This window comes from Pleurodeles waltl, chromosome 12 (genome assembly GCF_031143425.1).
Source record: "Pleurodeles waltl isolate 20211129_DDA chromosome 12, aPleWal1.hap1.20221129, whole genome shotgun sequence".
NCBI classification, from domain to species: Eukaryota; Metazoa; Chordata; class Amphibia; order Caudata; family Salamandridae; genus Pleurodeles; species Pleurodeles waltl.
Genome location: NC_090451.1, coordinates 71,943,908 through 71,971,330, shown reverse-complemented (window position 1 = coordinate 71,971,330; position 27,423 = coordinate 71,943,908). Strand labels below are relative to the sequence as shown.

The 27,423-nt window shown below is 47.1% G+C and overlaps 1 protein-coding gene across 8 annotated transcripts in view; it reads left to right on the top strand.

Moving 5' to 3' along the window:
- TCF3 (transcription factor 3) overlaps window positions 1-27,423 on the top strand; it is an 861,587-nt gene that overhangs the window by 635,437 nt on the left and 198,727 nt on the right. For all 8 annotated transcript variants that reach the window (XM_069216217.1, XM_069216218.1, XM_069216223.1 and 5 more), the window contains exon 13: window positions 732-810. In XM_069216217.1, coding sequence (XP_069072318.1) covers window positions 732-810 — 79 coding nt within the window. The remainder of the gene's footprint in view (window positions 1-731; window positions 811-27,423) is intronic.

Sequence of the window (27,423 nt, the reverse complement as noted above, 5' to 3'; positions counted from 1 at the left end):
CTTAACAAACCATATTTGGCAGCAGAAACATCAAGGAGTTCATGAAGGGTTTATTCCAACTGCTTTCACCGCTGTCCAGGCAGCCACTCTCGTGAGATGAACAGTGCATCAGGAACTCTAATAAGTCCTTCATTCAAACCCATCCACAAGGTAGCAGTCCAGTTGGTCTAATAGAAGATAACTCTCCTGATAGCTATTACCTCAGTTAGACTGGTGGAAGAGATTTACTTGTTCTGCAAAAGCTAAATATTGTACGCCATGGAGCCATTTGCCTCCCTTGCAAAAGCCAAAATGGAAAGCCTAGTCCAAAGCAAGGATTCGTTTTTTTTAATTGCAGCATCAATCTCTGGCCACCTGGGACTGTCAAGCATGTGAGTGACATATTGTTATTAACAGAAGTAACTTGATTAGGGCTGTTAAATCCTTTCTGGTTGCTAACCTTTCTATATGATTTGGTCTTCTGGCCCATTTCCTTTTATTTCTTCACTTGCAATTCAGTATTTTTTAACCACAAGTTAGTCAGATTTGAAAGTAGAAAAAGTGTGAATACACATATTTAGTAATACACTGTGTCAAGGTCACTATTTGGATGTTTGAATCAGACTGCATGTTTACCATTACCTTTCATAACCTTTTTGGGGACATAGGCTCAAGACCAGTATTTTTCATGTGTTAGGTGTTGAAATTTAATTTGGTCAAGACACTGATTGCTTACTGCTTCTCTGTTTCAGATTTACTCCCCAGATCACTCCAGCAATAACTATTCCTCAAACCCATCAACACCAGTAGGATCCCCTCAGGGGCTCACGGGTATGTCTGACTCCTGTCATAAGTTTTGTGTCTTTCAATTGAGGTGATTGGAAGTGTCTTAGAGTTTAATGAGCACAAGCCATCCCATGTTCTAAAAGAGAAATGCTTTTTCTTCACTACAAGCCTTTCCACATGTTCCTCTTTGTGAAGTTAAACCTCTTCAGCCCTTACTTTTACGCACTCCTTTGAACTGCTCAAAATAAACGTTAATTGACAGCAACTATGAATGAATGCTTATGAGTAGCATCTACTGAGTAGTTGGCACGAAGTCATTAGTCAAAAGCAAACTAACAAGGTTAGAAAAAGGGAAGATCATTTAGAACATTCTTTATCAGTATTTTAATTTCAGAACTTTGTGCTCTGGCTTGACTTGCTAAAGCTGTATCGTCCTGTCCTAAATTTTTGTTCTGGTTACCCACATTTGTATGTATGTACTACAGACTGCTTTAGCTGTTTCTTCAGTGGTATTGTAAATGATACACATCCAATATTATATATTACATCGAAGTAATTGGAGTCATCACACTTCAGGCACTTACTCCTTCATTTAAGTCTCATTGACTTTCTGCAACAGTTCACATGCAGCAAACATAGAGGAGGCTAGTTATTTGTAGTCTTTGGTTGCTTCAGTGTTGAGGAGTGTAATGTACACTTACGTTAAAGCCTATTACAAATGCTTTCCAGTCTAACAATGGGGAATAATTCATGCATATGAATCTATGAAAAATGACAGTGCTGAAGAACACAGGTCCAGTTGATTTATCGATGTTCTTATTCCTGGTACCACTTGCAGAGAAAAACACTAGCTACTGCAACTTATTTATTACAGCAGGCGAAGGACATATATAAAAAGCCAGCCAGCGGCAAAGCTGTTAGAGAGTGAAGAAGAAATAATGACCCTCCCCATAAGGCCTGCTTATATATAAGCCCATGCAGAGCTAACACTTTCTGTCCCTACAGCCAGAAAGGAAGATGGGGCCACCACTAGACAGTAAAATAATAGAGCAGTGTGGAAAACAATGGAGAGAGCAGCAGCCAGCAACCCCAATACTTGCTGCCCATTATACATTTAGAGCGACAGCAAAAATAGCTCCACTTCTATCTCGGGCAAGTTTTTATACGGTGCCCCAGATGTGGTTCAAGGGTCTGTATTTTGGTTTCCACAGTTCGCCTGCAGTTGTTCTTTAGCCTGCCTCTCTTCCGTTTGCCTTTTTAGGTTCAATAGAGAGCTGTTCTTGTGATGGAATCTTGTTCTCTTCTGGTGGTGTATACTATCCATCCCCATCTTTTTTACATAATGATAATGTCCATGCTCTCTTGCTTGCGTCTTATGAGTACTTCCTGTTTGGGGATGTGTAGGAAGTTGGCTCTGTATATACTATTTCAAGGTAAGAAATAGTGTGCACAGAGTCCAAGGGTTCCCTTTAGAGGTAAGATAGTGGCAAAAGTACATAATTCTAATGCTCTATTTTGTGGTAGTGTGGTCGAGCAGTAGGCTTATCAGAGGGTAGTGTTAAGCATTTGTTGTACACACACAGGCAGTAAATGAGGAACACACACTCAAAGACTTACTCCAGGCCAATAGGTTTTTATATTGAAAAATAGCTTTTCTTAGTTTAAGAACCACAGGTTCAAGATTTACAGTTCATTCTTTAAATGTAAGGTACTTCACCTAGATACTTTAGGAACTTTGAATGAAAACAAAATCATGTACAGTCTTTGTAAAAATGGCTATAAGCTATTTTCAAATTAGGCACTTAGTGCAAAAATCAACAGTTCCTGGGGGAGGTAAGTAAAGTTTAGATTAGGAGGTAAGTAAAACACTTAAGTCTCAGTCCTGGGGCATAGGCAGCCCACCGTTGGGGGTTCAAGGCAACCCCAAAGTTACCACACCAGCAGCTGAGGGCCAGTCAGGTGCAGAGGTCAAAGAGGTGCCCAAAACACATAGGTGCCTATGGAGAACAGGGGGGCTCCGGTTCCAGTCTGCCAACAGGTAAGTACCTGCGTCCTTTGGGGGCAGACGAGGTGGGTTTTGTAGAGCACTGGGGGGGACACAAGTAGGCACTCAAAACACACCCTCAGCGCACAGGGGCGGCTGGGTGCAGTGTGCAAAGCAGGCGTCTGGTTTTGTATAGGTTTCAATGGAGGGACCCAGGGGTCACTCTAGCGGTGCAGGCAGGCACAGGGGCTTCTCGGGATAGCCACCACCTGGGGAAGGCAGAGGGTCGCCCGGGGGTCACTCCTGCATTGAAGTTTGGTTCCTTCAGGTCCTGGGGGCTGCGGGTGCAGTGTTGGTTCCAGGCGTCGGGTCCCTTGTTACAGGCAGTCGCGGTCATGGGGAGCCTCTGGATTCTCTCTGCAGGTGTCGCTGTGGGGGCTCAGGTGGGTCGTCTCTGGTTACTCACGGGCTTGCAGTCGCCGGCGAGTCCTCCCTGAGGTGTTGGTTTGCTGCAGGTCGAGCCGGGGGCGTCGGGTGCAGAGTGTAGAGTCTCACGCTTCCGGCAGGAAACGTGAAGTCTTTGGAAGTTGCTTCTTTGTTGCAAAGAAGTAGCTGGTTTTGAACAGGGCCGCTGTTCACAGGAGTTTCTTGGTCCTGTAGTCCTGGGCAGTCCTCTGATGCTTCAGAGGTTGCTGGTCCCTGTCGGATGCGTCGCTGGAGCAGGTTTTCGAAGTTGGAGACAGCCCGGTAGGGCTGGGGCCGAAGCAGTGGTCGTCTTCCTCCTTCTCTGCAGGCTTAGAGGTCAGTAGTCCTTCTTTCTTCAGGCTGCAGGAATCTGATTTCCTAGGATCTGGAGAGCCCCTAAATACTGAATTTAGGGGTGTGTTTAGGTCTGGGAGGGCAGTAGCCAATGGTTACTGTCCTTGAGGGTGGCTACACCCTCTTTGTGCCTCCTCCCTGAGGAGAGGGGGGGCACATCCCTATTCCGGGAATCCTCGAAAATCAAGATGGAGGATTTCTAAAGGCAGGGGTCACCTCAGGTCAGGACACCTTAGGGGCTGTCCTGACTGGTGGGTGACTCCTCCTTGTTTTTCTCATTATCTCCCCTGGACTTGCTTCCAAAAGTGGGGGCTGTGTCCAGGGGGCAGGCATCTCCACTAGCTGGAGTGCCCTGGGGCATAGCAACACAAAGCCTGAGCCTTTGAGGCTCACTGCTAGGTGTTATGGTTCCTGCAGGGGGGAGGTGTTAAGCATCTCCACCCAGTGCAGGCTTTGTTTCTGGCCTCAGAGCACAAAGGCTCTCACCCCAGGTGTCAGAAACTCGTCTCTCAGCAGCAGGCTGGCACAGACCAGTCAGTCCTGCACTGAAGGATTGGGTAATATACAGAGATGCCCTCTGTGTGCATTTTTTTTAAATAAATACAACACTGGCATCAGTGGTGTGGGTTTATTATTCTGAGAAGTTTGATACCAAACTTCACAGTATTCAGTGTAGCCATTATAGAGCTGTGGGGTTCGTTTTGACAAACTCAGACCATATACCTAATATGGCCACACTGTACTTACAATATCTAAGAATAGACTTAGACACTGGAGGGGCATATTGCTTATGCAGCTATGCCCTCACCTGTGGTATAGTGCACCCTGCCTTAGGGCTGTAAGGCCTGTTCGAGGGGTGACTTACCTATGCTACAGGCAGTATTTTGTAGTGTCGACTTTGCCTTTTTCTCCCCACCAACACACACAAACTACAATGGCAGTGTCCATGTGTTAGGTGAGGGGTCCCTTAGGGTGGCACAACATATGCTGCAGCCCTTAGGGACCTTCCCTGGTCACAGGGCCCTTGGTACAACTGGTACCTTTTACAAGGGACTTATCTGTGTGCCAGGAGTGTGCCAATTGTGGAAACAATAGTACATTTTAGGTGAAAGAACACTGGTGCTGGGGCCTGTTTAGAAGGGTCCCAGCACACTTCTCAGTCAAGTCAATATCAGTATCAGGCAAAAAGTGGGGGGTAACTGCAGCAGGGAGCCATTTTCCTACAGGATGGCTCCTGGCCTGAAAATGCTCAAAATTCTTATCAGGGTTCTGGTGTCGAATGCTAACATTTTAGTGATGTTGCTTTTCATCATTGGCCAGTTTTCTGATCCATATAAGAGTGTTGACAGAAAGCAGCTCTAATCAAGCCTCAGCGTGCTGTTGGTACTGTACTGAGATGACCTCCACGTGTTGTCACACGGACAGTACCCTGAAGGCATTCTTGGCCTTGGTATTTTACTCTTAATTGTCACTGCCTGCCCCTCCACGTGTGATAGTATTGCTTAAGTAGGTGAACTCTTCAGACACAGCTAGGCCCTCTCCATCCACCGTGATTTATGAAGGGTTTGGGATGTTAAGTGGCATGACTTAAGATTTCTTTGTGTTGAGCTTCAGGCCCTGTTGCTCTGCATAGATGTTGAGGTAAGACGTCTTTACCTGCATATGCAATGATCTTTTTAATATGGTGTAGTCCATGAAAGATGATTTGATCGGTCTTGAAATGTCTGATGCCTGCTTCCTTAGTTCTTTTACTTCAGGGCATTTAGTAGAAAATTATGGGTTACTTTTAGATATTCTAAGGCATCGTACTGTGTTCCACCCTAAAGGGAGCCTGTTTGTCACTAAACTCTGCTGGGTTAATTTTACTTCCCAAGACCGCTTATAAAATGTAACTATGCAACCAGGTGTATATGTGCAAATGGTTAATGAATAAAGAGACAATCTTAAAGTCGAGGTTTTTGCAAGAAGAGACTTTTACTTCCTGGTTCCGTAGGAAGACAAAGTGTTTGGAAAATAACTGATTTCTGTCTCTACATGACTGAAGAGACAGCCACAGGATCTGTGTTAAATCATCAAATGACTATGTAGCATAGAAAACCTCAAAATATCTACTTTAGATGTTTCAAACGCGAACACCATAAACCTGTACCATTCAGAAATTACTCTGCCGACCTTCAAAAGTCTGATGCAGGAGAATGTATGCCAGTGGTGTCCGAAACACTATCATGGATAAGAACAAAACAGCTTAGGGCACAGCATGTGTAAGGAAATGCCTCCTTGGCATGGTTACCCCCTGACTTTTTGCATTTGCTGATGCGAAGTTTTGATTTGAAAGTGTGCTGATGCCTACTAACCAGGCCCCAGCACCATTGTTCTTTCCCTAACCTGTACTTTTGTTTCCAAAATTGGCACACCCTGGCATCCAGGTAAGTCCCTTGTAACTGGTACCCCTGGTACCAAGGGCCCTGATGCCAGGGAAGGTCTCTAAGGGCTGCAGCATGTCTTATGCCACCCTGGGGACCCCTCACTCAGCACAGACACACTGCTTGCCAGCTTGTGTGCGCTAGTGGGGACAAAAAGACTAAGTCGACATGGCACTCCCCTCAGGGTGCCATGCCAACCTCACACTGCCTATGCAGTATAGATAAGCCATCCCTCTAGCAGGCCTTACAGCCCTAAGGCAGGGTGCACTATACCATAGGTGAGGGCATAAGTGCATGAGCACTATGCCCCTACAGTGTCTAAGCAAAACCTTAGACATTGTAAGTGCAGGGTAGCCATAAGAGTATATGGTCTGGGAGGCTGTCATGCACGAACTCCACAGCACCATAATGGCTACACTGAAAACTGTGAAGTTTGGTATCCAACTTCTCAGCACAATAAATGCACACTGATGCCAGTGTACATTTTATTGTAACATACACCCCAGAGGGCACCTTAGAGGTGCCCCCTGAAACCTTAACCGACTATCCGTGTAGGCTGACTAGTTCTAGCAGCCTGCCACACACCAGACATGTTGCTGGCCACATGGGGAGAGTTCCTTTGTCACTCTGTGGCTAGTAACAAAGCCTGCACTGGGTGGAGATGCTTATCACCTCCCCCTGCAGGAACAGTAACACCTCGCGGTGAGCCTCAAAGGCTCCCCCCTCTTTGTTACAGCACCCCAGGGCACTCCAGCTAGTGGAGTTGCCCGCCCCCTCCGGCCACGGCCCCACTTTTGGCGGCAAGGCCGGAGGAGATAATGAGAAAAACAAGGAGGAGTCACTGGCCAGTCAGGACAGCCCCTAAGGTGTCCTGAGCTGAGGTGACTCTAACTTTTAGAAATCCTCCATCTTGCAGATGGAGGATTCCCCCAATAGGATTAGGGATGTGCCCCCCTCCACCCAGGGAGGAGGCACAAAGAGGGTGTACCCACCCTCAGGGCTAGTAGCCATTGGCTACTAACCCCCAGACCTAAACACACCCCTAAATCGAGTATTTAGGGGCTCCCAGAACCCAGCAAGATAGATTCCTGCAACCTAAGAAGAAGAGGACTGCTAAGCTGAAAAACCCTGCAGAGAAGACGGAGACACCAACTGCTTTGGCCCCAGCTCTACCGGTCTGTCTCCCCACTTCTAAAGACACTGCTCCAGCGACGCTTTCCACAGGGACCAGCGACCTCCGAAGCCTCAGAGGACTGCCCTGCATCTAGAAGGACCAAGAACTCCCGAGGACAGCGGCTCTGTTCACCAAAGACTGCAACTTTGCAACAAAGAAGCAACTTTGAAACAACACGCGTTTCCCGCCGGAAGCGTGAGACTTGGCACTCTGCACCCGACGCCCCCGGCTCCACTTGTGGAGAACAATCACTTCAGGGAGGACTCCCCGGCGACTGCGAGACCGTGAGTAGCCAGAGTTGACCCCCCTGAGCCCCCACAGCGACGCCTGCAGAGGGAATCCCGAGGCTCCCCCTGACCGCGACTGCCTGCTTCTAAGATCCGACGCCTGTAAAGACTCTGCACCCGCAGCCCCCAGGCCCTGAAGGATCCGACCTCCAGTGCAGGAGCGACCCCCAGGTGGCCGTCTCCCTTGCCCAGGTGGTGGCTACCCCGAGGAGCCCCCCCCCCCCCCCCCCTTGCCTGCCTGCATCGCTGAAGAGACCCCTTGGTCTCCCATTGAAACCTATTGAAAATCCGACGCGTGTTTGCACACTGCACCCGGCCGCCCCCGTGCTGCTGAGGGTGTACTTTGTGTGGACTTGTGTCCCCCCCGGTGCCCTACAAAACCCCCCTGGTCTGCCCTCCGAAGACGCGGGTACTTACCTGCTGGCAGACTGGAACCGGGGCGCCCCCTTCTCCATTGAAGCCTATGTGTTTTGGGCACCACTTTGACCTCTGCACCTGACCGGCCCTGAGCTGCTGGTGTGGTAACTTTGGGGTTGCTCTGAACCCCCAACGGTGGGCTACCTTGGACCCAAACTTGAACCCCGTAGGTGGTTTACTTACCTGCAAAAACAAACAAACTTACTCCCCCCTTGAACTGTTGAAAATTGCACTAAGTGTCTAGTTTTAAAATAGCTATTTGTGATTTATGTGAAAAGTGTATATGCTATTTTGCTAATTCAAAGTTCCTAAAGTACCTACCTGCAATACCTTTCATTTGAAGTATTACATGTAAATCTTGAACCTGTGGTTCTTAAAATAAACTAAGAAAATATATTTTTCTATATAAAAACCTATTGGCCTGGAATTGTCTTTGAGTGTGTGTTCCTCATTTATTGCCTGTGTGTGTACAACAAATGCTTTTTTAAATAATCACTTGCTGTTTAATACCTAAAAACAATACTGGAATTTTTCCAGTTAACTTGTCATTTTTCTTAATCTCAATTTAAATATGTATGGATTTTGGTCCATTGAAACAAATTACTCATTTCTGACTGAATCATCCTTAATACCACCACCCCTTGTATGTTTGGTCGTTTGATCTGCAGCTCACAGCTTATATTAATGGATCATGGTATCTTTGTTCTAAACATCTGAATTCTTAGAAAGACCTATCCCATTTGCTTCATTTGGAAGTCTAAGTTGCACTGGACAGAATTGTAGGGCCATTGTTTCAGGCTTGTCCAAATATGATGATTACATTTACTCATCATAAATATCATGTTTGGCATGTGTGGCTGTAGATACACATGCTCTGCATACTTCTGCCATCTAGTGTTGGGTCCAGATGTGTGCAAGTTGTTCTTCTTCGAAGAAGCTGTTAGTCACGAGGTAAAGTGACCCCTCCTCTCCATGATAGTGCACATGGGCATTGACTCTATTGTTAGTTTTCGTTCTGCCATCGGGTTCAGACATGTTCTTCAGTGCTCCGGTTCAAGTCTGTTTCGGGCTCCCTCTGGACCAATACATGTTTTCATACTCGTCGGTATTATTTTTTGTTCATGTTGCATTCACATACACCAAAAACAGGTTAAAAAAAAAAAAAACACTTTGCCAGTTCGACATGCTTCTCTCCCGGCCTTCGGGCCTTGCCCGGTCGGGCTTCGTGTACTTTCACAATTCAGTACACAGAAACAATGCACTGCTGATGAAACTGACACCTTTTCAATTGTCTGTGCTGCCACACTAAATATCCACACACAGACCTCCACTCTGTCTGCAGACTCTGCTTATCTCCTGACGAGTAAAGATGTGCGTCATGTCTATTGTTTCAAATTTAAAAAACGCTGCATGATCGTTGGGCATGTAGAAAAGGAATGCAGCGCATAGAGTTGGAAGAGACACCGGACCTCTTCGGTATCCTAGAGTTTAAATCGCATGAAAAGGTACATTTCCGCAGAAGGGCCCTGTGGCCATGGAAGGTCTCGAAGGGCTGCAGCATGTATTATGCCACCCTGGGGACCCCTCACTCTGCACATGCACACTGCCTTACAGCTTGTTTGTGCTGGTGGGGAGAAAATGACTAAGTCGACATGGCACTCCCCTCAGGGTGCCATGCCAACCTCACACTGCCTGTGGCTTAGGTAAGTCATCCCTCTAGCAGGCCTTGCAGCCCTAAGGCAGGGTGCACTATACCACAGGTGAGGGCATATGTGCATGAGCACTATGCCCCTACAGTGTCTAAGCAAAACCTTAGACATTGTAAGTGCAGGGTAGCCATAAGAGTATATGGTCTGGGAGTTTGTCGAACACAAACTCCACAGTTCCATAATGGCTACACTGAAAACTGGGAAGTTTGGTATCAAACTTCTCAGCACAATAAATGCACACTGATGTCAGTGTGCAATTTATTGTAACATACACCCAGAGGGCATCAAAGAGATGCCCCCTGAATACCAACCCGACTTCTAGTGTAGGCTGACCAGTTTCTGCCAGCCTGCCACACACCAGACATGTTGCTGGCCACATGGGGAGAGTGCCTTTGTCACTCTGTGGCCAGGAACAAAGCCTGTACTGGATGTAGGTGCTTCTCACCTCCCCCTGCAGGAACTGTAACACCTGGCGGTAAGCCTCAAAGGCTCTCCCCTTTTGTTACAGTGCCCCAGGGCATCCCAGCTAGTGGAGATGCCCACCCCTCCGGCCACTGCCATCACTTTTGGCGGCAAGGCTGGAGGAGATAATGAGAAAAACAAGGAGTCGTCACCCACCAGTCAGGACAGTCGCTAAGGTGTCCTGAGCTGAGGTGACCCCTGCCTTGAGAAATCCTCCATCTTGAGTTTGGAGGATTCCCCCAATAGGATTAGGGATGTGCCCCCTCCCCACAGGGAGGAGGCACAAATAGGGTGTAGCCATCCTCAAGGACAGTATTCATTGGCTACTGCCCTCCCAGACCTAAACACACCCCCTAAATTCAGTATTTAGGAACTCCCCGGAACCTAGGAAACTAGATTCCTGCAACCTGAAGAAACCAGGACTGCTGACCTACAAGCCTGCAGAGAAGGAGGAAGACGACAACTGCTTTGGCCCCAGCCCTACTGGCCTGTCTCCAACTTCGAAAACCTGCACCAACAATGCATCCGACAGGGACCAGCCACTTCTCAAGCCTCAGAGGACTGCCCTGGACTAAAGGACCAAGAAAAACCCGTGAACAGCGGCTCTGTTCAAAACCAGCTACTTCTTTGCAATAAAGAAGCAACTTCCAAACACTGTACGTTTCCTGCCGGAAGCGTGAGACTTCTCACACTGCACCCGACACCCCCGGCTCGAGATTCAGAGAACAAACACCTCAGGGAGGACTCCACGGCGACTGCAAGCCGTGAGTAACCAGAGACCCACAGTGACGCCTGCAGAGAGAATCCAGAGGCTCCCCCTGACCGCGACTGCCTGTAACAAGGGACCCGATGCCTGGAACCAGCACTGCACCCACAGCCCCCAGGACCTGAAGAAACCGAACCTCAGCGCAGGAGTGACCCCCAGGCGACCCTCTGCCTAGCCCAGGTGGTGGCTGTCCCGAGAAGGCCCCCCCCTGTGCCTGCCTGCACCGCTAGAGGGACCCCCAGGTCCCTCCATTGTGCCGCTGAGGTTGTGTTTTGTGTGCCTACTTGTGTGTCCCCCCCCCCACCTGCTCTACAAAACCCCATGGTCTGCCCCCCCCGAGGACACAGGTACTTACCTGCTGGCAGACTGGAACCAGAGCACCCCTGTTCTCCATAGGCGCCTATGTGTTTTGGGCAACTTTTTGACCTCTGCACCTGACCGGCTCTGAGCTGCTGGTGTGGTATTTTTGGGGTTGCATTGAACCCCCCAACAGTGGGCTGCCTATGCCCCATAACTGAGGCTTGTGTTTTACTCACCTCCTAATCTAACCTTTACTTACCTCCCCAACTGTTGATTTTTGTACTGTGTCCACTTTAAAAATAGCTTATTGCCATTTTTACGAAGACTGTATATGAAATTGCTTTTATTCAAAGTTCCTTAAGTATCTAAGTGAAGTACCTTACATTTAAAGTGTTTAATGTAAATCTTGAACCTGTGGTTCTTAAAATAAACTAAGAAAATATATATTTCAATATAAAAACCTATTGGCCTGGAATTGTCTGAGTGTGTGTTCCTCATTTATTGCCTGTGTGTGTACAACAAATGCTTAACACTACCCTCTGATAAGCCTACTGCTCGACCACACTACCACAAAATAGAGCATTAGAATTATCTAATTTTCCCACTATCTTACCCCTAAGGGTAACCCTTGGACTCTGCACACTATTTCTTACTTTGAAATAGTTAATGCAGAGCCAACTTCCTACAAGTACCTTTATTTTTGTAAGGCTTTATTTTTGTAAGGCTGTGTGGTTATTTCATGTGAGTAAGTTCTGTGTGACTGTAGTGATATTGCATAAGGTTTGCATGTCTCCTAGATAAGTCTGGACTGCTCATCCACAGCTACCTTTAGAGAGCCCTGGCTTCCTAGACACTGCCTACGCCACGGGCTACTCTTTGTTTGTCTTTGGCCCACTAGAACTGCAGAGAGGTCTTTATTCTTGCAGGTTCTGCCTTGACCCCGGTAGGGGCAGCCCTTTCTAGTGCTGCCGACGGAGGAACGCCAAAGGCAGTCCGTGCCCTCCAGGAGTCCCAGAGGAAAAAAAAAACCAAAAGGGAAAAACCTCTAAGCCAGAACTCCCTGGAACAAAAAGAAGCAAAAAGGTAAGTTTTCCAACAGGAAAAATAATACTGAAAGAAGCTGGAACAGGCGAGGAAATAATAACTGGCGAAAAAGTAGCAGGAGCGAAGATCACCACCAAAGGAAGTGTTGCAGCGCAAGGAGAACAAAAATCGCTCATTTTATATACCCAAGAACGGGAAATGACCAACAGGAAGTAGAAAGTCGCCATATTGGATTGGGAAAGAAACAGAGGAACATATAGAGAAAAGACACCATGTTGAAAAAGCTTCCTATAGCATGCTGGGAAAAAGAAGGTATACTGGGAAGAAGAAAGGACATGGCAGTTGAAGCACATAAATATATGAGAAAAGGAAAAAAAAAAAAAAAAAGACAGGCTCACCAGGTAAGTGAGGAGTGTGGGGGAAGGTGCCCAAGGAAATATTGAGGGCACACCGTGCCCAAAATTCACTGAGACTCCATGCCCAATTTGGGTCCTCGAGCTAGAAGGTAAAGTACAGCAGGTGCGCAGCACGAATCACGGCTGCGCCCCGAGCTGAATGCTCGGCTCGTGCCACAGCACATTAGGTCACCCCCGGAGCCCTGGGTTTGTACGGATAGAGACGAAAAAACCGACAGATCGAAAGTAGTGTGAACAGAAGAAGCATCTTCCCAAGAACATTCACTAAGAGGATGGTCTTTCCAATGAATGAGATATTGGGGATGGTTCCGGAATATGCGAAAGTCACATATGTCTTGCACTTCATATTCAGGTTCGTCGTTTACCAACAAAAAGGGAGGACGTGAATTGCCTAAGAAAAGGGTCAGGTGTATAGGGTTTCAATTGAGAGACATGAAAAACTGGATGGATTTTCCATATTCTAGATAAACGGAGACGGAAAGATATAGGATTCATTTTCTGAAGAATACAAAAGGGTCCATAATAACCAGGTTTAAACTTGTTTTGGGAAAGATGTAGTGGCAGAAATCTGGAAGAAAGCCAGACTTTATCTTGGACTTGATAAAATGGAGCCACACATGGTTTCTTATCTGCCATTCTTTTCATGTGTCTTTTAGTGTACAAAAGATTAGACCGAATGAGACGTTGAATTCTATGTAATCTTTGAGAAAAAGAGGTGATTGCAGGAAGTGTGGAAGAGGTCTTAAAAGTGGCAGAAAAAGATTTGGGATGAAGTCCATATGAGCAGAAAAAAGGAGGGGCTTTAGAGGCACTATGTACGGTTTTGTTGTAAGAAAGTTCAGCAATGGCTCAATTCTTTAGATGTAGGTAATTTGTTCAATGCAGTAAAATGAGCCATTTTTGTAAACTAATCTACAGTCACCGTTCTAACTTGGTTTCCCGCCGAGGGAGGTAAAGAACACATAAAATCAGTTGATATTGTATGCCAGAGGGCTAGTGGAACCAGTAATGGCTGGAGTAGTCCTGCAGGCCTCATATGGGGTATTTTTACTTGAATGCAAATGGGACAGGATAGTGCGTAACTTTCTGCACCTTGCTTCAGTGTACGCCACCAAAAAGAGCCTACGTGGCTTTGATACCACGATGACCAGCCACAGGAGTCGTGCACATTTGGAGTGCCTTTTTTTTTTTTGTGCACTTACTTAGAAGGTAGGAATAACGCGTCTTTACTCCAGTATTGGAACTTTCATAGATTCACATGCTTGAATCATTCCCCGTCGTCGAGATGGGAGTCCCGGTATAATTTTCATAAGTAATGTTAAAACATATTGAAGAGAAAAAAGGCCCTAGGCCTCTTCAATTTGATAGTCTATCAGAATCATTATGTAAAAAGGACCAAACTTGATCCTCCACCAATCAGGCGACAGCACCCTTCAGAACCTCCTGAGAGAAGCTCTAGCACCTCAGATTTTCTACCGCACGTCGTGCTAGGGAGTCTCCTCAGAGCTCTGCTCTGTTTTCACACCTTTATTCAACTCTTTTTCTCTCAGAGAAACTCAATTATTTTGATTTGTCAGCTATTTACCAACTATGTCTGACAAGGAAAAGAAAAGTCTTTTTAGAGACTGCAAGACTTGTGGGAAGAAAAGACTTCATTCTGAAGATCCTCATCAAGATTGCATTTACTGCCTCTATCCAGATCATTCAGCCAAAGACTGTAAGATTTGCCGTACTTTTTCTTCTAAAACCTTAAAGGATAGAGAAGGCAGATTACTAATATGGCTGCAGAAACTGAAGCATAGGCAGGATCCCGTTTCTGGTTCTGAGAGTGAGGAATCTTCCACTTCCAAGAGATCAACTAAAAGGGCAAGATCACGCTCTAGATCTCCCTCACAAACCTCAAGGAAAGCCCTCAAAAAGACTGTTTCAGGGTCTTATAAGGGTCGCACCCCATCCTCTTCCCCAACTAGACTCTCGAGTAAAGAGGGAAAGAAACATTCTTCCAGTTCTGAGAGGTACAGAAAATCCTCATCTGTTCCACCATCAGTGCCTTTCAAAAAACCATCTTCTGTGACTGGAAAAAAGTCCTCGTCGACGGATTCCCTGTCGACGGCACCGTCAGTGGGCGCATTGCCGACGACTCTCGCAACTTCAGGTGTTCCGTCGTCCACGGCTCCATCGGCGACTTCGTCGATGAATACACCACCGTCGACGAGAACTACAATGACGACTTCAGCGTCGACGACCGTATACACCTCTTCCTCGTCGACGGCGCTTACGTCAGTGTCAGCCTTACCGTCGACGACGACTTCGTCGACGGTAGAATCGTCGGCGAAGCTTGCGGCTATTAGAATAACAGTGCGACCAGCATCGACGGCACCGTCTACGACAGTCAGTTTACACGTCGTCGACGAGATCGTCGACGACACCGTCGACGAGGGAAAAATACCAAAGAAGAACGGAAAAGTTAACTCCAACCCACACTTCACCTAGTAAGGTATCCTCACTGGTACCAGTACATCTTTTGGAGGCAGATGAAGATTCGGACGAAGATGGGCCTTTTGGTACAGCTCACAGCCCCTCTGAATTAAATGTAAAATATCAGGAAGAAGAGGAATTTGAGGAAGCTTATGATCCCCAGGCCTCCTTGGAGCATCAGCAGTATCAACAGGGAGCGTATATCCCTTCCGACCTGCTTACTGGCCTTAGAGCCATGTTGGTGGATTACAATAGAAGGTTCCCTCCAGAGGGAGAACAACCTCATCCATTGCCCACTTCTGGTCCTTCTACTCCACATCAAAGACCGACGTCTTTGCATCTCACAGATGTGGCTACCCCAGACATGACAATTCCCCAGGACACTGACATCTCAGATGGTGATCAAGAAGAAGGAGAGCTCATAGATACTCACTCAGAGTGGGACGAGTATATTATTCCTGCTCCATCCTCTCCTTCTCATTCGAAGGTGGAGTCCCCACCTGAAGACATTGGAGGCTTCCATAATCTTTTAGAGAGGGCAGCCAAGCGTTTTGCATTACCGCTACCTACGAAGCAAACGGATTGTTTCCTTTATGATTTTAAAGAGCCCTTTCAGAAGTCTGTGCGTTACATCCCGATGGTGAACTATTTGTGGGAAGAGGGCCTTAAAGTCATGACTAGTCCAGCAACTGTCATAGCAGTTTTGCCACGTCTAGACAAGAAATACAAAGCTCCCGATGATGCCCCAGCATGCTTGACAGGCCATCCTCCTCCAGATTCGGTAGTAGCTCAAGCGGCTCAAAGGAGATCAAAGAATCCTTCTGCTCCGATTTCTGCGCCCCCAGATAAGGATGGTAGAAGGCTAGATAACATAGGAAAGAGATTCTCTTCTATGGCCAGCCTAGTTTTGAGAGCTGCCAACTCCTTGGCTATTTTGTCTCGATATGACAGACAACTTTGGGCAGATATTGCACCCTTTATTACTCAGCTGCCGGAAGACGTAAGATCAGAAGCAAATAAGACGATGCAAGAGGGTCAACGCGCGTCTGCAGAGCTGATAGACTGCGCAATGGATATAGCGACCACTGCTTTCAGACAGCTAGCAGGCGCTGCTGTATTAAGAAGACAGGGCTGGCTCAAAGCCACTTCCTTTCGTCCAGAAGTCCAGAATAAGATCCTAGACTTACCCTTTGATGGCCAAGCGTTATTTGGGAAACATGTGGACGAAGCCCTACAGTCAATTAAAACAGACACGGACACTGCAAGGTCACTAGGAACCCTGCAATATCGGAAGTCGTCCTTTCGCCCTAGGGGGCGTGGCCAGCCTTCTTACAGAGGAGGGTATCAACAACAGAGATACTCTTCCTACCCATCATCGTCACAACAATTTCGGCCGTACTATTCCCAAAGACAATCGACTCAACCGGCTTATAATAGGCCGGCAGGCCGTGGACGCTCAACCCGCCCTGCTAGGGATGCAGCTCGTAGAACCTGATGTCCTCGAGGCTACGCCCAGTCCTCCTCCTGTCACCTTGGGCGGAAGAGTTTCCTTATTTCTCAGTCAATGGCAAACTATTACGTCAGACAAGTGGGTCCTACAATTAGTGGAACGGGGCCATACTTTAGAATTTGTCCAAAAACCTCCCTCCAACCCTCTCTGCAGGACTCCTTCAAGATACCCTCAACAACTCAAAGAAGAGGTCTACAAGCTCCTTCTCAAGGGAGCTATAGAGAAAGTGCCTCGGAATCAACAAGGAACAGGATTTTATTCCAGGTTCTTCATAATTCGAAAGAAGTGGAAGGATTGGAGACCGATCCTCGATTTAAGGCAACTAAATGTCTACCTAAAGAAGCAATCGTTTCGAATGATCAGTCTGCAAGACGTCCTTTTGCGTCTCAATCAAGGAGATTTTATGTCATCACTAGACCTCAAGGACGCATACTTCCACATACCAATCCACCCTGCCCACAGATTTTTTTTTAGATTTACCGTAGCCGGCAGCCATTATCAATATCGCGTCCTTCCCTTCGGGCTCAAATCAGCCCCAAGAATATTTACCAAGTGCCTAGCACCGGTGGCAGCCTTTCTCAGGAGAAGAAAGCACCAGGTCTTTCCATACTTAGACGACTGGTTAATAAAGGCAAAGACTTACACGGGAGCACACAAGTCAACAAGAAGGTGCGTTTCCTTGCTGACCAATCTCGGATTCACAATCAACTGGGAGAAGTCCAACCCTCTACCAGGCCGCAGTATTACTTTTCTGGGAGCGGAACTGAACACGGACTCCGGCATCGCATGTCCCACGGTAGAGAGACAACAAAGGTTACTAACCCTAGGAAGTTTCATACAAAGAAGACGAAAGGTTACAGTCCGTCTCTTCAAATCTCTATTGGGCATGATGTCTTCATGCATACCTCTGATCCCTTTGTGTCGGCTAAAGATGCTCCCCTTGCAGGAGCAGCTAAACCGTCAATGGCTTCAAGTATCAGGAACTTTCGAAGACCAGATACAAATTACTCCGACAATGCTCAAAACCCTCAAGTGGTGGTCTCAAAAGCATCATCTCTCTATCGGCCTCTCGTTTCTTCAACAACCAGCCCCGTGGACCATAACAACAGATGCCTCACTGGAAGGCTGGGGCGCAGTATTACAGGACCTGAAGATACGTGGCAAATGGCCAACTCATCTGCCATCAAGACATATCAATTGGCTAGAACTCAGGGCAGTGAACCTCGCCTTACAAGCGTTTCTCCCAAGAATCCAGGGATCGCAAGTGGTGATAAGAACGGACAACACTACTACGATGCACTATCTCAACAAACAAGGAGGTACAAGATCTCTCACCCTCTCCAGGGAAGCCCAAGCGATCTGGCACTGGGCCTCGCAGCAAGGCGTCACAATATCGGCGGTGCACTTGCCGGGAATAAACAACAAGGCAGCGGATGCACTCAGCAGGCAGAAATCAGACTGCCACGAGTGGGAACTAGACCAGACGATACTCATCCAGATTTTTTCTCAGTGGGGAACACCAACAGTGGATCTGTTTGCGAAGAAGACCAACGCCAAATGCCAGTTCTTCGCAAGCTGGCATCACCAAAAGGGATCTTGGGGGAATGCGTTTTCGATAGTCTGGTCCAACATCTTTGCTTACGCCTTTCCTCCCATTCCGTTGATCCCAAGGGTCCTCACGAAGATGAGAACGGAGCCGTGCACTCTCATACTGATAGCCCCGTACTGGCCGCGCCAACATTGGTTCACAGAGCTCCTCAGCCAAGCCTCATATTCCGCTGGAGCCATTACCTCATCTACTAACAATGAACAACGGCCAAGTTCGACACCCCGATCCGCAGTCAATGCGGTTAGCGGCATGGCTCCTCACCACAGAGAATTTGCGCATTTGAATATCCCGCAGGACTGCAGAGATATTTTGTCACAGGCCAGAGCGGATAGCACGAACAAGGCGTATCAGTGTAAATGGAAGAGATTCTGTACCTGGTGTCATCCGTGTCAAATCGACCCGTTTCTTTCACCACCAGAAAAGATTTTGCCTTATCTCTTAGAGTTAGCTCGAGCTGGCCTGGCACATTCGTCCATTAAAGTTCATGTAGCAGCCATAGCTGCATACAGACGTTCGGATGACACACCCTCGCTCTTCTCTTCTCGGCTGATTAAAAGATTTTTAAAAGGCTTATTCAGGGTTTACCCTCCTTTCAGACCTCCACCTCCTTCGTGGAACCTGAACATTGTTTTGGCGCAACTGATGAAGCATCCTTTTGAGCCAATCCACTGTGCGTCCCTCAAGCATTTATCGTGGAAGGTCGCCTTGTTAATAGCCCTTACTTCAGCTAGGCGGGTCAGTGAGGTACAAGCGCTCTCCATCCAAGAGCCTTTCCTTCAGCTGAAACAAGATAGACTACTAATGCGCACTAACCCGCATTTTATTCCTAAAGTTCCGTCAGACTTTCACATTAACGAACCTCTGGTTTTCAAGTCTTTTTTCCCTCGTCCATCTACTCCAGCGGAGAGAGCATTACATTCTCTAGATGTGAAAAGATGCGTTCAATTTTATTTGGACAGGACAAAAGTGTTTCGGCGCTCTAATCAGCTATTTGTGGCATACAGTGCCCCTAGGAAGGGGTACCCACTATCCAAGCAGAGTATTTCAAGATGGATCGCCTCTGCTATTCGCTTCTGTCATCTAGCAGCGGGCAAACCTTTGCAGTCATCTGTGCATGCTCACTCGACGAGAAAGGTCTCGTCGTCAGCGGCACTGTTTGCCGGAGTGCCACTACAAGACATATGTAGGGCAGCAACATGGAAGAGCTGCCATACCTTTACTAAACACTATTGCTTGGAGTCCCTCTCGCATGGAGAGGTAGCAGTGGGCCAAGCGGTTCTCAGGAATCTCTTCAGGTGAAGGTGAGCCACTTCTCCTACATCCCTCCATCCTAGAAAAGGTATGCACATTAAAAAATGTATCCAAAGATGATACAATACTGGTTTGTTATTCAAATTTCATCATGTATCTTCATAGGAATATTCCTATTTATATTAGAGATAGGAAGATACTTATATGGATATATATATATATATATATATATATATATATATATATATATATATATATATTTATATGTGTATATATGTATATATACGTGTGTATACATAGATGTGTAGATATGTATATGTAGATATAGAGAGACAGATGTCAGTATGATTATATGCTTCATTAATGTACACATGATGATGATAAGGTTTTGTGGCATAAGATAACCTGTTTATCAAGGCAGTTGTCATTGTTCAATGTGCATAGTTATTGCTTGCTACTCTGATTCAAGCATGTGAATCTATGAAAGTTCCAATACTGGAGTAAGAAAACAAGTTACTTACCTGTAACTGTAGTTCTCCAGTATTGGAATCTTTCATAGATTCACATGCGACCCACCCACCTCCCCGGAGAAGCTCACTTCACCTCTTTCTGTCTAGCAGTACATATACTCATAGTAATATACGCACTAGTGCGTTGAAAATCTGAGGTGCTAGAGCTTCTCTCAGGAGGTTCTGAAGGGTGCTGTCGCCTGATTGGTGGAGGATCACGTTTGGTCCTTTTTACATAATGACTCTGATAGACTATCAAATTGAAGAGGCCTAGGGCCTTTTTTCTCTTCAATATGTTTTAACATTACTTATGAAAATTATACCGGGACTCCCATCTCGACGACGGGGAATGATTCAAGCATGTGAATCTATGAAAGATTCCAATACTGGAGAACTACAGTTACAGGTAAGTAACTTGTTTTCTTATGATAGTAGTACTGTAGGAAGTTGGCTCTGTATGTACTATTTCAAAGTAAGGAATAGTATGCACAGAGTCCAAGGGTTCCCCTTAGAGGTAAGATAGTGGCAAAAGAGATAATACTAATGCTCTATTTTGTGGTAGTGTGGTCGAGCAGTAGGCTTATCAAAGGAGTAGTGTTAAGCATTTGTTGTACATACACACAGGCAATAAATGAGGAACACACACTCAGAGACAAATCCAAGCCAATAGGTTTTGTTATAGAAAAATATATTTTCTTAGTTTATTTTAAGAACCACAGGTTCAAATTCTACATGTAATATCTCATTTGAAAGGTATTGCAGGTAAGTACTTTAGGAACTTTGAATCATTACATTAGCATGTATACTTTTTACATAAAACACAATAAGCTGTTTTAAAAGTGGACACAGTGCAATTTTCACAGTTCCTGGGGGAGGTAAGTTTTTGTTAGTTTTGTCAGGTAAGTAAATCACTTACAAGTCTCAGGTTTGGGTCCAAAGAGGTGCCCAAAACACATAGGCTTCAATGGAGAGAAGGGGGTGCCCCGGTTCCAGTCTGCCAGCAGGTAAGTACCCGCGTCTTCGGAGGGCAGACCAGGGGGGTTTTGTAGGGCACCGGGGGGGACACAAGTCAGCACAAAAAGTACACCCTCAGCAGCGCAGGGGCGGCCAGGTGCAGTGTGCAAACACGCGTCGGGTTTTCAATGAGGTTCAATGAGAGATCAAGGGATCTCTTCAGCGTCGCAGGCAGGCAAGGGGGGGGCTCCTCGGGGTAGCCACCACCTGGGCAAGGGAGAGGGCCTCCTGGGGGTCACTCCTGCACAGGAGTTCCGTTCCTTTAGGTGCTGGGGGCTGCGGGTGCAGGGTCTTTTCCAGCCGTCGGGAAATGGAGTTCAGGCAGTCGCGGTCAGGGGGAGCCTCGGGATTCCCTCTGCAGGCGTCGCTGTGGGGGCTCAGGGGGGACAACTTTGGTTACTCACGGTCTCGGAGTCGCCGGAGGGTCCTCCCTGAGGTGTTGGTTCTCCACCAGTCGAGTCGGGGTCGCCGGGTGCAGTCTCACGCTTCTTGCGGGGAGTTGCAGGGGTCTTTAAGTCTGCTCCTTGAAACAAAGTTGCAGTTCTTTTGGAGCAGGGCCGCTGTCCTCAGGAGTTCCTTGTTTTGCTTGAAGCAGGGCAGTCCTCTGAGGATTCAGAGGTCGCTGGTCCTGGAGAAAGCTTCGCTGGAGCAGGGTTCTTTAGAAGGCAGGAGACAGGCCGGTAGGACTGGGGCCAAAGCAGTTGGTGTTTTCTTTCTTCTTCTGCAGGGGTTTTCAGCTCAGCAGTCTTCTTCTTCGGTAAGTTGCAGGAATCTAAATTCTTAGGTTCAGGGAAGCCCTTAAATACTAAATTTAAGGGCGTGTTTAGGTCTGAGGGGTTAGTAGCCAATGGCTACTAGCCCTGAGGGTGGGTACACCCTCTTTGTGCCTCCTCCCAAGGGGAGGGGGTCACATTCCTATCCCTATTGGGGGAATCCTCCTTCTACAAGATGGAGGATTTCTAAAAGTCAGAGTCACCTCAGCTCAGGACACCTTAGGGGCTGTCCTGACTGGCCAGTGACTCCTCCTTGTTTTTCTCATTATCTCTCCTGGACTTGCCGCCAAAAGTGGGGGCTGTGTCCAGGGGGCGGGCATCTCCACTAGCTGGAGTGCCCTGGGGCATTGTAACATGAAGCTTGAGCCTTTGAAGCTCACTGCTAGGTGTTACAGTTCCTGCAGGGGGGAGGTGTGAAGCACCTCCACCCAGAGCAGGCTTTGTTTCTGTCCTCAGAGAGCACAAAGGCTCTCACCGCATGAGGTCAGACACCCGTCTCTCAGCAGCAGGCTGGCACAGACCAGTCAGTCCTGCACTGAACAATTGGGTAAAATACAGGGGGTATCTCTAAGATGCCCTCTGTGTGCATTTTTTAATAAATCCAACACTGGCATCAGTGTGGGTTTATTATTCTGAGAAGTTTGATACTAAACTTCCCAGTATTCAGTGTAGCCATTATGGAGCTGTGGAGTTCGTTTTTGACAGACTCCCAGCCCATATACTCTTATGGCTACCCTGCACTTACAATGTCTAAGGTTTTGCTTAGACACTGTAGGGGCATAGTGCTCATGCATATATACCCTCACCTGTGGTATAGTGCACCCTGCCTTAGGGCTGTAAGGCCTACTAGAGGGGTGTAGTTTCCTTACAAGGGGTGACTTACCTATGCCACAGGCAGTGGGAGGTTGGCATGGCACCCTGAGGGGAGTGCTATGTCGACTTAGTCATTTTCTCCCCATCAGCACACACAAGCTGGCAAGCAGTGTGTCTGTGCTGAGTGAGGGGTCCCTAGGGTGGCATAAGACATGCTGCAGCCCTTAGAGACCTTCCCTGGCATCAGGGCCCTTGGTACCAGGGGTACCAGTTACAAGGGACTTACCTAGGTGCCAGGGTTGTGCCAATTGTGGAAACAATGGTACATTTTAGGTGAAAGAACACTGGTGCTGGGGCCTGGTTAGCAGGGTCCCAGCACACTTCTCAGTCAAGTCAGCATCAGTATCAGGCAAAAAGTGGGGGGTAACTGCAACAGGGAGCCATTTCTTTACAAGTACCCTTTACTCTTGTGTACTTTTGGACGCAGTCCCTTAAGTTCTTGTTCTGAGAAGAGTTGAGTACTAAGACTGTACTTCATCAAGAAAAGACTGGACTAAACCAATTATTTTGTCTGGTTCAAGTAGTGACTCTGAAGGCGTGTTAGTACTGTCAGGGTAGCGTCGAGATAAAGCATCTGCCAAAATATTTTGAGAACCTGGAATATAGATGTAGGAAGTTGCTCTGTATGTACTATTTCAAAGTAAGAAATAGTGTGCACAGAGTCCAAGGGTTCCCCTTAGAGGTAAGATAGTGGCAAAAAGAGATAATTCTAATGCTCTATTTTGTGGTAGTGTGGTCGAGCAGTAGGCTTATCAGAGGGTAGTGTTAAGCATTTGTTGTACACCCACAGGCAATAAATGAGGAACACACACTCAAAGACTGATTCCAGGCCAATAGGTTTTTGTATAGACAAATATCTTTTCTTAGTTTATTTTAAGAACCACAGGTTCAAGATTTACAACCAATACTTTAAATGAAAGGTATTTCACTCAGGTATCTTAGGAACTTTGAATTATCACAATAGCATGTACGGTTTTGGCAAAAATGACAATAAGCTATTTTAAAACTGGACACAGTGCAAAATTCAACAGTTCCTGGGGGAAGTAAGTATTTGTTAGTTTTGCAGGTAAGTAAAGCAATTACAGGGTTCAAAGCTGGGTCCAAAGTAGCCCGCCGTTGGGGGTTCAGGGCAACCCCAAAGTTACCACACCAGCAGCTCCGGGCCGGTCAGGTGCAGAGGTCAAAGTGGTGCCCAAAATGCATAGGCTCCAGTGGAGAAGGGGGTGCCCCGGTTCTAGTCTGCCAGCAGGTAGGTACCCGCGACTTCGCAGGGCAGACCAGGAGGGTTTTGTAGGGCACCGGGGGGGGGGGGGGGGGGGGGGGACACAAGTCAGCACAGAAAGTACACCCTCAGCGGCACAGGGGCGGCCGGGTGCAGAGTGCAAACAGGCGTCAGGTTTGCAATAGGTTTCAATGGGAGATCCGGGGATCTCTTCAGCGATGCAGGCAATGGGGGGGCTCCTCGGGTAGCCACCACCTGGGCTAGGAAGAGGGCCACCTGGGGGTCGCTCCTGCACTGGAGGTTGGATCCTTCAGGTCCTGGGGACTGCGGGTGCAGTGTGTTTACCAGGCGTCGGGTTCTTTGAAGCAGGCGCGGTCAGGGGGAGCCTCGGGATTCCCTCTGCAGGCGTTGCTGTGGGGCTCAGGGGGGTCAACTCTGTCTACTCACGGGCTCGCAGTCGCCGGGGAGTCCTCCCTGTAGTGTTGGTTTTCCACAGGTCGAGTTGGGTGCAGAGTGGAAAGTCTCACGCTTCCGGTGGGAAACGTGTGGTCTTTAAAAGTTGCAAAGTCTGTTTCTTTGGAACAGGGCCACTGTCCTCTGGAGTTCTTGGTCCTTTTAGATGCAGGGTAGTCCTCTGAGGCTTCAGAGGTCGCTGGACCCTGGGGGACGTGTCACTGTTGCAGTTTTTCTCGAAGTGGGGAGACAGGCTGGTAGGGCTGGGGCCAAAGCAGTTGGTGTCTTCGTCTTCTCTGCAGGGCTCCAGGTCAGCAGTCCTTCATCTTCAGGTTGCAGGAATCTATCTTTCTAGGTTCTGGGGGGCCCTAAATACTCAATTCAGGGGTGTGTTTGTCTGTGAGGATAGTAGCCAATGGCTACTAGTCCTGAGGGTGGCTACACCGTCTTTGTGCCTCCTCCCGGTGGGGAGGGGGTCACATCCCTAATCCTATTGGGGGAATCCTCCATCTGCAAGATGGAGGATTTCTAAAAGTCAGAGTCTCCTCAGCTCAGGACACCTTAGGGGTTGTCCTGACTGGCCAGTGACTCCTCCTTGTTTTTCTCATTGTCTCCTCTGGCCTTGCCGCCAAAATTGGGGCCGTGGCCGGAGGGGGCGGGCATCTCCACTAGCTGGGATGCCCTGTGGCGCTGCAACAAAGGGGGTGAGCCTTTGAGGCTCACCGCCAGGTGTTGCAGTTCCTGCAGGGGGAGGTGAGAAGCACCTCCACCCAGTACAGGCTTCGTTCCTGGCCACAGAGTGACAAAGGCACTCTCCCTATGTGGCCAGCAACATGTCTGGTGTGTGGCAGTCTGGTAAAACTAGTCAGCCCACACTGGAAGTCGGGTATGTTTTCAGGGGGCATCTCTAACATGCCCTCTGGGTGTATTTCACAATAAAATGTACACTGGCATCAGTGTGCATTTATTGTGCTGAGAAGTTTGATACCAAACTTCCCAGTTTTCAGTGTACCCATTATGGTGCTGTGGAGTTCGTGCTTGACAGACTCCCAGACCATATACTCTTATGGCTACCCTTCACTTACAATGTCTAAGGTTTTGCTTAGACACTGTAGGGGCATAGTGCTCATGCACATATGCCCTCACCTATGGTATAGTGCACCCTGCCTTAGGGCTGTAAGGCCTGCTAGAGGGGTGACTTATCTATGCCATAGGCAGTGTGAGGTTGGCATGGCACCCTGAGGGGAGTGACATGTCGACTTAGTCATTTTCTCCCCACCAGCACACACGTTGGCAAGCAGTGTGTCTGTGCTGAGTGAGGGGTCCCCAGCGTGGCATAAGACATGCTGCAGCCGTTAGAGACCTTCCCTGGCATCAGGGCCCTTGGTACCAGGGGTACCAGTTACAAGGGACTTACCTGGATGCCAGGGTGTGCCAATTGTGGAGACAAAGGTACAGGTTAGGGAAAGAACACTGGTGCTGTTGCCTGGTTAGCAGGCCTCGGCACACTTTCAAATCATAACTTGGCATCAGCAAAGGCAAAAAGTCAGGGGGTAACCATGCCAAGGAGGCATTTCCTTACACCTGGTTATATATATTCCACCGGGGACTCCCATCTCGATGACGGGGAAGTATTCAAGCATGTGAATCTATGAAAATGTCCAATACTGGAGAACTACAGTTACAGGTAAGTAACTTATTTCTTTCTGCCTAAGATAGTGTCTTTGTTCCATGTCAATAAAACCATTGTATAGCCAATTCTTTTTCCCCCAGCTTCACAGTTGCAGAAAGGACTTTACACACTTTAGATGTCAAAAGAGCCTTCATGTATTACATTAGCAGGACCAAAGCTTTTAAAAGGTCTACATAACTTAGTAGATTTTAGAAATTCCATTTGGGGAAACTGGTTTCCAAGCTGGATATTGCTTGATAGTTAAATGTATCAAAGCCTGTTTCGCAAAAGCCAAACTTGCATTACATGCTGTGTCCGGGTTACATTCTATTTGCTAAAAGGAGCCACTAAGGCTTTCCTTGGCAGTATCCCACTTGCAGATATGTAATGATGCCCCATGGTCCAGGTGTGTGGAGTTCCTATAGCCCAACGTCCAGGACATGTGTTTTTTTTGGGTCAAGAACTACAAGTTTTCATGTTTGTGTCCTTGAGACAAGTAGTAGCCCCCCCAGCAAAAACCCTTGGACTGCCAGTTTACAGGGAAGGTAATATTGGTACCCAAAAGCTAATGTTATTCGAACTTGTATTTATGGTTTATTAAGATCACACTGTACTGACAGTGGTTCCAGTAGACCAAAACCGTGTTCACACATTTGAAAAGTTTAACAACATGGGGCTACGTATAATGCTCTCTGATTATATGCAGATGTTTGCAAAAGCTTGTAAGCAAGATTGATGATTTTCTGCTTTTAAAATAAAATGTTCAGAAAAAAATGCAAGTAGGAAAAAACATTTTGCTAAATTACTGTGAAATTGTAGGTACTATGTTTTTGAAGCAGCATTCAGTAAAATGTGTTGATGCATGCTAGTATTTCCAAAAAATATTCATTATAGAAAATCAGTGTAACCATTTTCAACAAGATTATGGGAAACATAAAAATAAACAAGCACTGGCAAAGCCTATCAATCCGACATTGGTTGTCAGTTTTGTGTTTTTGTCAATGCGTGTCTTGTTTTGATATGGCTTTTGTAACACTTTATTGTTGTGGGAGCTGCCAGGCCCTCACCATTGTAACAAACATTGGCAAAAATGTTTTTTTTTTATTCAAAAAACACACAGTAGTCCCTAGCACTGAACAAAACTTTTTGTGTGCCAATATGCTTCCTTGTGGAAGAGCAGAATACTGTCACTCAGAGCAAAGCTACTCGATAAATGGATAGAGGCAGAAATAGAATCTGAATAAAAACAAAATGTCTTTAACGGCAGACCTAATGGGGGACCCAATTCTTAAAAAAATAAAATAAAAAAAAAGCACACCCATGTTATATGTGTTTGCATTAGTGGCTTTCATGAATTCACAAGAATTTACAGAAGTAGACCAAGAAATGGTACTCCTAGAAAATATTTGCGAACTGTATTTTAGCATGAGCAAATCTGCATGTGTTCACTTTCCTGCCAACCACTTTTGTTGGAACCCTGAAAGGACTTCTAC